The sequence below is a fragment of the Gopherus evgoodei genome, chromosome 2, assembly GCF_007399415.2.
Source record: "Gopherus evgoodei ecotype Sinaloan lineage chromosome 2, rGopEvg1_v1.p, whole genome shotgun sequence".
In the NCBI taxonomy this organism is placed as follows: Eukaryota; Metazoa; Chordata; order Testudines; family Testudinidae; genus Gopherus; species Gopherus evgoodei.
In genome coordinates this window covers 179,743,904-179,757,662 of record NC_044323.1, presented here as the reverse complement: position 1 = coordinate 179,757,662, position 13,759 = coordinate 179,743,904, and the positions used below count along the sequence as shown (strand labels likewise).

The following is a 13,759-nucleotide window of genomic DNA, read 5'->3' as shown; positions in this document are numbered from 1 at the left end:
GGTTTGGGTTATGGCTGCCTGCATGCATGCCTAAACGTGGAATAGCCCATTGATTTGCTCTATCACGTCTCTGTAATCTGCCTTGGTAATCTCTTGAAAAGTTGCAGCCAGAGCGTTTGCAATTTGCTTTCTCAAGTTGATCGGGAGAGCCACCGTGGTCCTTGTCCCGGTCAGGCAAACTCGTCCGATCCACTGTGCAGCGAGGGGTGGGGGGACCATGACTGCACACAGGCAAGCTGCATAGGGGCCAGGGCGGTATCCACATTGCTGTAGAAGACACTCCCTCTCTTCCCAGGTAACATGCAGCAGTGATATGTCTGGCAGTAGGAAACCCTGTTGAGAATTTAGGGATACTTGAGTGCAGGGCGCCAGGTTCGCGTTTCCCCAGCCCATTGCGCTCTGTTGTTTACCCCTCCCCTCCAAGCACGTAGCCAGCCACGCGGTGCGCTCCGATGTTATGCACCCCCCTCCCAGCAGGCATCCAGCACTGCGGTGCGCTCCGGTGTTCCCCACCCCCCTCCCAGCACGTAGCTAGCCCCGCGGTGCGCTCCGGTGTTATGCACCCCCCTCCAAGCAGGCATCCAGCACCGCGGTGCGTTCCCCCTCCCCCCTCACCAGCAGGACGGCGTGAACGCGTACCAAAGCCCAACCCCCCCCAGCAGCTCGCCACCTTCCTGTTCACTACTGTCCCCTGTTCAGGACACCAGCTACCTCCTGTACCCATTGCAGATAAACCCCAGTGACCCATCGGTCAATTCACACTCCCAAGGGGAACTCGGGGGAAAACCACTCACCCCATTGCTCGCCATGACTTTAGCTTCTCTGCCCTCTCTGTGTTATGTGAGGTATGTGAGAAGGATGCCACCAAAAGTCTAAAAAGTCCTTCACTGTGTGATAATAAACAATGTAGCCTCTGTGTATTACATGGTTCTATCTCTCTTTTCTAGTGACCTTGACTAATGCAGCCGGATCACCGGCCTCACGTAGATTGCAGAACTTGAGACGAAATCCCAGAAAATCAAAAGAGGAATTGATCAAATCAGTTATGAGTCACTACAACAGAGAAAGTAGGAAGACACAGGAATGGAGAAAGAAAATGTATGAATGGAGACAGAGTGTACATGAATGGAGGCAAACAGAAAGCAGGAGAAAGGAATTGTCTGCCAAAAAAACCACAAAGCAGATGATAAGCCTCCTGGCTCGCCAAACTGAGTCTTTCGAGTCTCTCGTAGCCATGCACAAATATGTACCGTTGTAACCCACAGCCCTCTCAAAGCCCTCTTTCTTGTTCCCCAGTATTTCCACAAAACAACTTTCTCCAGCAGCCAGTTTCTTATTACCCCCAGCTGCCCCCAACACCTGTACGATCACCTACCAGCCCTGATAATTATAATTCTTACCCTGTTCACTCCACCCCCATTACCCTGCAGCATAGTAATCCTGAAGTGCAGCAGACATTGAATAGTGATCAAAATAGGACATATTCAAACCTGTGAATGTACAGTCCACCACCCCAACCCCCTTGCCTTTTATGTACTGTATGTTGAATAAAGGATTTTTTTTCTTTTTCACTACGTTATATTATTGCTGGAAGTGGTAAATATTGTACACCAAGGTACAGCAAAGCACATCAAATGCACCAAACATTACTGTTGGCTCTCAGCATCAAATTGCTCCCTTAAAGCATCCCTAATCCTTGAAGCCCTTTCCTGGGCCTCCCTATTAGCCCTGCTCTCTGGCTGAGCAAACTCATCCTCTAGGTGTCGAACCTCGGAGGTCCATTCCTCACTGAATCTTTCACCCTTCCCTTCACAAATATTATGGAGGGTACAGCACGCGGATATAACAGCGGAGATGCTGCTTTCCCCCAAATCTAGCTTCCCATAAAGACACCTCCAGCGGGCTTTCAAACGGCCAAAAGCACACTCCACAGTCATTCTGCACCGGCTCAGCCTGTAGTTGAACTGGTCCTTGCTCCTGTCAAGCTTCCCTGTATACGGTTTCATGAGCCATGGCATTAAGGGGTAAGTGGGGTCTCCAAGGATCACAGTGGGCATTTCGACGTCCCCTACTGTGATCTTGCGGTCTGGGAAAAAAGTCCCGGCCCTCAGCCTCCTGAACAGGGAACTGTTCCGAAAGATGCGTGCATCGTGCACCTTTCCAGGCCATCCTGAGTAAATGTCAGTGAAACGCCCACGGTGATCCACAAGCGCTTGCAGAACCACGGAGAAATACCCCTTGCGATTAACATACTCTGATGCCAGGTGGGGTGGTGACAGAATAGGAATATGCATCCCATCTATTGCCCCTCCACAGTTAGGGAAACCCATTCTGCAAAGCCATCCACAATGTCCTGCACGTTCCCAAGAGTCACAGTTCTTCTTAGCAGGGTGCGATTAATGGCTGTGCAAACTTGCATCAGCACCATTCCAACGGTAGACTTTCCCACTCCAAACTGGTTCGCCACCGATCGGAAGCAGTCTGGAGTTGCCAGCTTCCAGATTGCAATAGCCACCCGCTTCTCCACTGGCAGGGCAGCTCTCAATCTCGTGTCCCTGCGCTGCAGGGTAGGGGCGAGCTCAGCACACAGTGCCATGAAAGTGGCTTTTCTCATCCGAAAGTTCTGCAGCCACTGCTCGTCATCCCAAGATTGCAGGACGATGTGATCCCACCACTGAGTGCTGGTTTCCCAAGCCCAAAGGCGCCGTTCCACGGTGCTGAGCACGTCTGTTGCTGCCACAAGCAATTTAGTGTCTTCACCATCAGGCGATTCAATATCATCGTCTGACTCCGCACTATCACTGTCACTCTCACTTTGCAGCTGAAGGAATAGCTCCACTGCCATGCATGATGTGCTGGCAACATTCATCAGCGAGGTCCTCAGCAGCTCAGGCTCCATTTATAACAAAAACCGCAGAAATCGCGCTGCAGAATCACAATGCCACCAAACTGCTCAGAATGTGTAGCAAAGCACCACGGGGCGTTGGAACAGGAAGCGGAAAGACCCGCACACTTCCTTCCCCTTCCCACAAGCCACAGCGCCAAAATGGGACGAGGTGCTCTGTGGGATAGCTGCCCACAATGCACCACTCCCAACAGTGCTGCAAGTGCTGTAAATGTGGCCACACTGCAGCGCTGGTTGCTGTAAGTGTGGCCACTCTGCAGCGCTGGCCCTACACAGCTGTACTAACACAGCTGTAACTACCAGCGCTGCAAAACTGTAAGTGTAGCCATACCCTGAGAGTTGGGTGGAACCTCAAGAGACCAACTCGCAGAGGTCACAGTGGCAGGTGGCAGCAGAAGGTGACAGCGCAGGGCCATTGGCAACAGAGCGGTGGAGTGAATGGTGGCACAACGAACAAATGTGGCCAGAGCAAACAGTGAGCAACTGGAGGAACAAGCAAGGTGCCTTCTTGTCCTCCACCTGGGAGGTGAACTCACGTGAAAGCACCTCTGAACTCTGAGTCTCCACTGACCAAGGACAACACCGGTGAGTGGAGTGGAGTGGAGGGAAAAGTGAGGGGCATATTAAATAAACATTTGTTTGTTGGACTATATTTTAGTCACTTTGCTCCAGAATGCTAGATTTGTGACTGGGAATGGAAACTTACATAAATATGTTTCCTAGTAGGCCAAGATTTTTAAAATGCAGTATTTGCCAAGGTTGTTATCTCACATTGTTGCTATCTTGGGAAGTCATTATGTTGGGGAGTTTCTGTACTAAACATTTTTATTATTATAATTAATTTTTACATAAGAATGGTCATACTGGGTCAGACCAATGGTCCATATAGCCCAGTATCCTGTCTTACAACAGTGGTCAAGGCCAGGTGCTTCAGAGGGAATTAACAGAACAGGTAATCATCAAGCGACCATCCCCTGTTGCCCATTCCCAGCTTCTGGCAGACAGGCTAGGGACACTCAAAGCATGGTGTTGCATCCCTCCCCATCCTGGCTAATAGCCACAGATGGACCTGTTCTCCAGGAATTTATCTAGTTCTTTTTATAATCCTGTTATAGTTTTGGTCTTCACAGCATCCCCTGGCAAAGAGTTCCCTGGGTTGACTTTATATTGTGTGAAGAAGTACTTCCTTTTGTTTTTTTAAAACCTGCTGCCTATTAATTTCATTGGGTGACTGCTAGTTCTTGTGTTATGTGAAGGATTAAATAAAATTTCCTTATTCACTTTCTTCGCACCAGTCAAGATTCTGTAGACCTCTATCATATCCCCATTAGTCATCTCTTTTCTAAGCTGAAAATTCCCAGTCATTTTAATCTCTCCTCCTGTTTCATACCCCTGATTATTTTAGTTGCCCATTTCTGTACCTTTTCCAATTTCAATATATATTTTTTAGGATGGGTGACCAGATCTTCACACAGTATTCAAGGTGTGCATGTACCATGGATTTATATAGAGGCAATATGATATTTTCTGTCTTATTATCTATCCCTTTCTTAATGATTCCCAACATTGTTTACTTTTGTGACTGCTGCTGCACATTGAGTGGATGTTTTCAGAGAACTATCCACAATGACTCCAAGATCTCTTTCATGAGTGTTAACGGCTAATTCAGATGCCATCATTTTGCATGTATAGTTGAGATTGCTTTCCAATGTGCATTACTTCGCATTTATTAACACTGAATTTCATTTGCCATTTTGTTGCCCAGTCACCCAGTTTTGTGAGATCCTTTTGTAGCTCTTTGCAGTCTGCTTGAGACTTAACTATCTTGAATAGTTTTGTATCATCTGCAAATTTTGCCATCTCACTGTTTACCCATTTTTCCAGATGAATATGTTGAACAGTACTGGTCCCAGTACTGACCCCTCAAGGATACCACTATTTATCTCTCTCCATTCTGACAACTGATAATTTATTCCTACCCTTTGCTACCCATCTTTTAACCAGTTACTGATCCATGAGAGGACTTTCCTCTTACTCCATGATGGCTTACTTTTCAAAAGTCAATTTAAATTAAATACTTCCTTTTAAAATGTATATATTTTTTAAAATCTAGACCTGTTGTGTGTTTTGGTGTAACTTGCATTATTCTTATGTTAAATTTGCATAATCCTAACAAAACATTTACTTTATTCATATCTCTTATTTATCTCATTGGTCCTGACACTTCCCCTGTAAATTTGAACCACCCTTCCCCCCCATTTCAATCCCTGGGGAAACCACTAGCAGGCTCTGATTTTACCTGGGAGGAGGGAGTGGAGCTAGAAGGGAGAATGGGGGATGTAGAGGAGTGGGAAAAAGACAGAAGAATGAGCTGGTTAAAGTCAATGACCATGATTCTGCCATGAGGTAGCACACCTCCAAGTGAGGCAGCTCTGCAGGATCAGGTCTTATTGTTTGTATTTGGTACTGGATGAATACTTAGGTAAAGTATTTGGAGGAGTTCCAAAGAGTAGATACTTCTGTACATCCCAGAAGACAGCTTACTGTTTAAAGTATATAATGAAATCCCAATATTTAAGAGATTGTCTCTGTGTGATACACAGTGATTTTAAAACATTATAATTTGGAGTAGGGCTAAGGATTTGTGCTCAGTCAGCAGATTTTATCTCTTTGGAAGTCAAAATCAAAAGAAAGTGAAAAGTTGGCTGTTGCCCACAAAAAAAAAAGGAACTTTTTCTTCCATTGGAACTGCTACTTCTGTGCTTTACATCCAGACAGACAGAAGAAGCCCTCGCCAAGCCATCAGTTTTCCTCATTTGCTGGGAAAAGAGAAATCAGACTGCAGTATGCATGACTTTTACTAGTGGTTTGGCTGCTGGCTGAAAGACCCTGCATATTACCCAATACATTTATTGTAAGTTTAGGGTTTTTAAGTATTTTTCTGTATTATTGCAACTACAGATCTTGGAAATTCATCATTTCTCCCTCTTTTGCTATAGTCTTCTTCTGCATAAATATTGCCTAAGACATGAGTGTAGTCTCGAAAATTCAAGGGGACAAAATGTGCACTCTGAATTCTTTGCATATTGTAAATATGGGAGACTGTAGGTATGTAGAAGTTAAAGGGACACTACAACACTTTTTAAGTCCTCATAACAGGTCAAGTGAACCACAGTCACTTGTGGAACTGGACTAACTCCAGGGTACAAATGACACATGTTACTGGGGTTTTCAAGGTCCACTCAAATCAAATGTACTGTAGGCCTGCTCATAGTTTGAGTATTAAATAAGGAGTTCAAAGGCTTCCTCCAGACTGATGTCTAACAAACAGAGTAACAAAGGTCAGCTCTGTGCAACCACAATTTGCATCTGATAATCAAAGGCTTTTTTTTTTTTCAGCCACAATTTCCACCTTCCTGTAAAGAGGAACTGGCCCAAATTCAAGCCAACCTAAATATTTACCAGCACATCCTTCTTGTAGCACGCTGGGGGAATTACCTAATGCACCATCCACTCCTGGTCGCCGCCACAGACAGGTTTCCTGACAATCCCTGTAATGATAGCGTGCAACTGAAGTCTGCTCACCATCTTCCACTCAGGGAGTGAATGTTAACTCTCTCCCTGCAAACCTCTAGACAAGGATCTATATATCACATCACAGCTCTCAAAATACCTTAATTAATGGAAGTTAAATTCCATGCATCACACTAATGGATAACAAGGGGACCTTAGCAATGTTATGTTTGGGTCACTGAAGACCCAAACAAAGCTTAAAAAAAAACAAACTACTAAAGGGATGTTGTCAGTGTGACACTGGCATACCAGGTGCTGGGTCATGCCCTCATCCCTCATCTGAATACTGACAAATACATAGTTAGAATTAGCCTGGCTCACCTGTGTGTTAGTATTATTAAAAGAGGTATTAGAAATACAAGAATATGTTTAGTGTTTAGACTTTATGGGATGCTTGTAAACTGGTGCCTGCATTAATCTCACTTTTAACATCTGTACCCATATTAGAAATAATATTTGAGCATTTGTATTATAAACCTCTGTAACTGTGTAAATCACCAGACAGCAGAGAGACATTACCTTGTGTGAAATACTGGTCTCCAACTGAAGGTGTATGTCCTGCCCAGTAGGGATGCCTCGTGGACAGCAGACAGACTAGCGTGGAGCATTAAAGAGGACAAAAGCCTTTGTTATTTATTCTTCTTTCCCGCCAATGGAAATGAATCATACAAGCGAAATTCCTCTCCTCAGCAGAGTTTGCAGCTCAGAGTACAGGGATCTTGGGGGAAGGGAATAAAAACCCCTAATACAAAGGAACTATATCTCTATGCTGCTTGGATTCTGAAGGTTTTCTAGGAATAAGCAAGAGAACCCCAGTGCTTAGCCTGGGCTAGCCCTAAAGGACATATAGATCTTGCTTATTACAGAAGCTTCTATTACCTTTTGAAAGGTAAGATTGTAACACATGTGTGTTTAGGTTCATTTGCTTTAACCTTGTAAATAACTCATTTGTTTTCTTTTCCTGTACAATAAATCTTTAGATAGTTTATTATAGGATTGGCTACAAGCATTGTCTTTGGTGTGAGATCTAAAGTGCAAGTGACCTGGGGTCAATGACTCGTGCTTTGGGACTGATCTAAATACTGCTATGATCCTTGGTGTAAGGGACCATCGGTCACAAAGATATACTTATCTGGTTGGCAAGACAGACTGGAGTACCCAAAGGGACTGTCTGAGACTCCATGTTATGTCTGATAATTGGTTAATGAAATCTAAGTTCAGAACTCTCAGCCAATTTGGGTGTATGCCCTAGTTCTTAATAGTCTGCCCTGAGGTTGGTACTCATGCTCCTGAGACACTGCAGGATAGCTTGACAAACATCTCAAAAGTTAGATTATAAACTCTTCGGTGCAGAGAGAAGCCCTTATATTTTTATGGTTTGTACAGTGCCAGTGAGGTCCTGACTTTAGGTTCTAGTGCAATACAGTGCAAATAAATAATATGTTACAAATATCATCTTAACTATTAAAACTGAAATAATTTTTAAAATCTTGTTTACTTTTCACTCTTCGTGCTCTTTACCCTTTGTATTTCTCTCAGCTTATGCAATGAAAACAGAGTAGTTGGTCTCACTTTGGTTCGCAGTTATTTTCTAGCTATTTACATTTGTGAGTTCTTAAGAACTAACATAAAATTATAATGTTTGGGCTGAACATAGCTTTTGGAATGTTTCTTTGATTAAAGAACACTTTCTATGGGCCCAGTGTGAATATAATAATAAAACCTCACCAGGTGAATGAACTAAGGGGTAAAACACCAAGGCTTTTCAGATTTGCATGGGTAAATTAGCCTCCTGCAAAACAGCCTAATCCTCTGAAATGCATATAAGGAACTATGTGTTGCTAGTTGAGAAAAAACATATAGCATTTGGGCACTGGCAATGTTATTAAAACACATACCTCAGACAGAAGTGAGATCCATCTGAGCTCATTCCTATGCATCAGAGGAGTTTTGTGGGGAATCCCAGTATGGCTCAAAATGGTTGAATTGGCAGGTTGGTAATGTGATGAGAAGAGATTTTCCCCTCTTTGATCATCTGCATCACTGTGTTTTAATGACCTTTTGTTTCAGAGCAACAAAGTGCTTGTGTCCGTTTAGAAATATTTGGAACAAGGAAATCCTGGAAGTGAAAAGAAGACCTACAATAGAAAGGACAAAAATCAGCCAGAATACCAAAATGCTGGATTTCCTATAGAGATTGTTATCTTCAAGATACAGAGCCCCTGTGTTCCTAGGATTAACATGCTGTAGGTGGAACATCAGAAACATTGGATAATGGTAAGTTTAGTTTTCAATGAAGTTAAAATTCATTTTAATTCATGTTAAGCATTTTTTTTTTAAATTAAGCTCAGCAAGGAAATACTTTGTCCTCTTAAACAATGCAACTGAACACCCACCTCATTTGGAATTCTGCCTGCTCCTTGTTAGGATTGATTGGAACCAGTCATTCTTAGGTTTAGGGCAGTTGAGAATCAGTAGTTCTGTTTCGCCTTGGATACTGCCTAGACCTGTAAGCCATTATTGTAGCTATCTCCTTAGTGAACATGTTACCAAGAAGATTGCCTCATGCATATAAAATATTAAAACACATTGTTCTGGTAAGTGGGTCAATAAGTGTCTAACAGTTAATTCAAGTATGATTTGCTAATTGGTATTTGTCTGTCTGTAACATAACTTTTAAAGAATGCAGCCAATCAATTCCAAGATTTCAGGAAATGTTCTAGGCATCAGTGGGAAGAAACCTAACTGATGTTGGTGACAATTGGAAAACTGGAACCCTGGAAAAGCCTGACACACAGTGCCCATTTGGAGCACTGTGCTGTTGCCTGAGTGGTAACATTGTGACATCAGAGGTAACTCTCCACTCCCTTCTGTGAGCTTATTTCCATACTTCAATCCCACTGGTTGCAGTGAGTCAGCAAATGAAACTGCAGGTCAAGACCAGATGCTTTGACAGAGTTGTGTGTGCATATGGGTGGACATGGGGTTCAGGACTGGAATAGCAGTGTCTGCTTCAGACCAGGAGTTATACGGCTGAGTAGGAGTGAGGCTGGAGGTTTGCACTGTGATTCCCTCCACACTCTGCCTGGGTCAAGCAAAAATCATTTACCTTTGCCCCTCTATCCCCTAAACTGCTAGGGGGCCAGTAGCATGCCAGATGCATTGTGACTCATAGGTAAGCACTGTAGGTGCTTTGGCAGCTAGACTTTGTAAGTGCTAACCCTGGTGTTTCCCAATCAGCACTCAGACACATGGCTATGGGAAAGGTTATTTTACTAGGGCTGGCAAGAAAGGGGAAAGGTTGCAAACACCCTAGATACAGAGGCTTGAACAGTTACAGTTCAAAGTGAGCAATGGTAGTTCCTGTGGGGACCCCTGGGGGCAGTCCAATCCAAAATCGGGGCTCTTCAGGCCTGGTGCCTAAGGTATCCTCTCCAGTATATATTCTATGCAAATACATGCTTGCAGGTTTCCAGGTTCAGTTAAGGTCTCTCATTGGGGCCCCTCTGCACTGGCTCACTGCCCACCTGCTGCTGCTCCTCCAGAAGTCCCACACACAGACCTACAACCAGCCGTAGTGTCCGACAGTCAGTCTGTTCCAGACACAGCTCTGCAACTGTTCCTGCTTCCAGCTTCTCTCCATCTGCCTGCTTGCCTCCAGGCCACCGTTTCAGCTTCCTTGCAGCTCTTTGCCTCCAGGCAACCACCACTCCCAAACAGAGCCCAGACACTTCCTGGTTAAAGGACCTTTTCCCTAACTTGGCAGGGGAAAGGGAAGTGCAGGGGGAGGGAGCTGTATACCCCTGCTTTGCAGATACATCACAAGTTCTTCTACAACTGGGAAAGATGACCTAGAAAGGCATCAAGGTTTGGAGAGGGGCAGGGTGAAAAGGAGAACAGAAAATATTCAACAGCAGCCTGGGATGTGAGGGAAATGGGGGAGTAAAAGGCAGCATGGACGGTGCAAGCCTGGGGTGGGGAATCTGGGACAGAGGAGGGATCAAGGCAGCAGAAACTGACTGTAATGGATCTTATCTTCCTTTGTCTCTCATTGGCTGAGGGGAGGGTGAATTCTCTCAGGGCTGCAAAGCACTTTGAAATCCTCAGATGGGCAGTGCATTTGGGGTCAGGGATAAAGACTGCATTCTTCCCCTCCTACCACCCGCTTAGTTTGGCCAACATAAGGAAAGAAGTGCATAACCCTCAAGTAAATTAGCCGACACTCCTATGCTACATGTGCTTCCTTAAGTAAGCCACTACTGCTTCCCCAGCCAGAAAATACCACCCATTTCTAAGTATTCTGAAGTCTTATCTTGTGTGTTCTGGTTTACAAGTGTTTGGAAATAGAGTTGTCATAAATAGATAGTTAAGGATTAATGTCTCTTTTACCTGTAAAGGGTTAACAAGCTCAGTAAACCTGGCTGACACCTGACCAGAGGACCAATGAGGGGACAAGATACTTTCAAATCTTGGTGGAGGGAAGTCTTTGTTTGTGCTTTTTGTTTTGGGGATTGTTCGCTCTTGGGACTAAGAGGGACCAGACATACATCCAGGCTCTCCAAATCTTTCTGAATTAGTCTTTCATGTTTCAAAATTGTAAGTAATAGCCAGGCAAGGCGGATTAGTCTTATGTTTGTTTTCTCAATTTGTGAATGTTTCTTTTTTGCTGAAAGGATTTTTTTACCTCTGTTTGCTGTAATTTTGAATCTAAGGCTACGGGGTGGGGTCCCTCTAGTCTATACAAATCTGAGTACTCTGTAAAGCATTTTCCATCCCGATTTTACAGAGATAATTTTTACCTTTTCTTTCTTTAATTAAAAGCTTCCTTTTTAAGAATCTGATTGATTTTCCTTGTTTTAAGATCCAAGGGGATTGGGTTTGAACTCACCAGGGACTGGTGGGGGGAAAGGAGGGGGGATGGTTAATTCCTCCTTGTTTTAAGATCCAAGGAGTTTAAATCTGTGTTCACCAGGGAATTGGTGAAGCTTCTCAAGGCAGCCCAGGTAGGGAAAGTTAGGAGGGGGGACAGGGAGTGTGACAGACACTGAATTTCTGGCTGGTGGCCGCGTACCAGATCTAAGCTAGTAATTAAGCTTAGAAGTATTCATGCAGGTCCCCACATTTGCACTCTAAAGTTCAAAGTGGGGGAAAAAAACCTTGACATGGTGAGCAGTGGTGTGAGATTTTTAGGAACCAAAAGCCAGTAGGATTTTTTTTTCTCTCCTTTCTAGCTGCTTGGAAAGCAACCTAAGGGCAGAGGTGTTAAGTTTTTTAACAAGGGTCTTTGTTAACAGGAGGCTTCAAACTGTGAGCAAGCAAACAGCAAAAAGGAATTTACAAGTTGAATTGTTTTCTTTCTATCTACCTCTTGGGTATAGCTAGTTAGAAAATCTCTGTTAACCAAGCAGCCCTGAGCGGAGTGCATCCCAGGTTTCAGTGAGCTGCAGAAGGGGATGTGGCCAGCACAAGAAAGCAGGAAAATGAGTACCAGTGAAACAGTTAACAAACTAGAAATGACTAGGCTGGACACAGAAGCGAAAGCCCAAGAGGCTGACCACAGGAGAACTATGGAGATGAAAGAAAAAGAGATGGAGATGAGAGAAAGAGGCAGAGAAAGAGAAGAAAAAGCCAAAGAGGCTGACCACCGGAGGGGTTTGGAGGCCCACCAGCAGGCCCTGGACTTAGAAAAGGCTAAGCAGGATGGAACAGCCAACCCTAACAACCCTTCTCCAGGTACTGTTCCCCATCCCAGGAAATTCCCCACCTACAAGGCAGGTGATGATACTAAGGCCTTCTTGGAAAATTTTGAAAGGGCCTGCCTTGGATACAACATCTCTACAAATCAGTACATGATAGAGCTGAGGCTACAGCTCAGTGGACCCTTAGCAGAGGTGGCGGCTGAAATGCCTAAGGAACGCATGAACGATTATGATCTTTTTCAAACCAAGGCCAGAATCAGAATGGGACTAACACCTGAGCATGCCCGCCAGCGATTCAGAGCCCTAAGGTGGAAACCAGATGTGTCATTTACCCAACATGCCTACCACATTGGAAGGAATTGGGATGCTTGGATATCAGGAGCAAATGCTAAATCTCTGGAAGAGCTGGCCTTCCTAATGCAAATGGAGTTCTTAGAGGGTGTTCCTGAGGAAATAGAAAGGTACATCCAAGATGGGAAGCCCAAAACTGTAACCAAGGCGTGGGAGATTGGAGCCAGATGGGTGGAAGTGGCAGAAAAGAAAAAAACTACTAGCAGTTGGAGCGAATATCAGAAGGGGCAAACCGAAAATAAACCCTATCACCGAGGGCAACCGAGGACCCCACCTACAACCCAAGGAAAGCCCTAGACACTCTATTGTCCCACCTCACCAGTCTCCAGCAACCCACCTCGGCCCAGTGACCAGTCAGCTGAGCGATGTTTTAAATGTAATGAACTGGGACATATAAAGGCCAACTGCCCCAAGAACCCCAACCGAGTACAGTTCATTACACCACCATCACACCAAAGATCCCCAGGCCCAGATGCCTCTCAAATACCCTCAGAGCGAAGGGAAACCTTGAGAGTGGGCGGAAAGAAGATTATCGCTTGGAAAGACACCGGGGCACAAGTGTCAGCTATCCACCAATCCTTAGTGAACCCCAAATTCATCAACCCAGAGGCCCAAGTGACAATTTACCCATTCATGTCAAATCTTTAAACTTGCCTAGAGCTGAATTGCCTGTCCACTATAAGGGCTGGTCAGGAATGTGGACTTTTGCAGTCTATGACAATTATTCCATCTCCATGCTACTTGGGGGAGACTTGGCCAACCATGCGAAGCTGGCCAAGAGGGTGGGAATGGTCACCCGCAGCCAGGCCAAGCAAGCTTCCACACCCATCCCTGTTCCTGAGCCGTCCACCAGGGCCCCATCTGTGTTACCAAAGACCCAGACAGAGGTGGTGGAACCAGATCCCCTGCCAACAACTGCAACAGCCATAGTGCATCCAGTCCCAGAACCAGAAGTGGAAAAGCAACCAGCACCAGAACCACTGACAGCTCTGATGCCAGCGCTTGCAAACCCATCTACAACTCCAATGCCAGAGGGCACCAGTGGGCCTGAACTGGCAGAAGCAGCAGACAACCCTACCCAAGAGGCTCAGCCAGAGCCTGAAATATCACATAGTGCACCTGCGGACAGTGGTTCACAATCAACGAAAACAACCCCATCACCTACATCGCTTCCAGAGGGACCAAGCCCAAGTCCACAGTCTAAGGAGGAACTGGTGTCTCTAGCCTCAAG

At 45.0% G+C, this 13,759-nt stretch overlaps 1 protein-coding gene and 1 long non-coding RNA gene across 3 annotated transcripts in view; one reads left to right on the top strand and one right to left on the bottom strand.

Annotated features, from left to right (window-relative positions):
* Positions 1-13,759, top strand: part of NEDD9 (neural precursor cell expressed, developmentally down-regulated 9) — a 157,800-nt gene that overhangs the window by 33,625 nt on the left and 110,416 nt on the right. For both annotated transcript variants that reach the window (XM_030552400.1, XM_030552401.1), the window contains exon 2: positions 8,549-8,755. In XM_030552400.1, coding sequence (XP_030408260.1) covers positions 8,753-8,755 — 3 coding nt within the window. In that variant the 5' untranslated portion in view covers positions 8,549-8,752. The remainder of the gene's footprint in view (positions 1-8,548; positions 8,756-13,759) is intronic.
* On the bottom strand, positions 6,374-8,553 carry LOC115646507. Its single transcript, XR_003999041.1, has 3 exons — positions 8,377-8,553; positions 6,998-7,072; positions 6,374-6,456 (listed from the first exon to the last, which is right to left on the bottom strand). It is a non-coding gene; the product is annotated as an uncharacterized LOC115646507 (long non-coding RNA).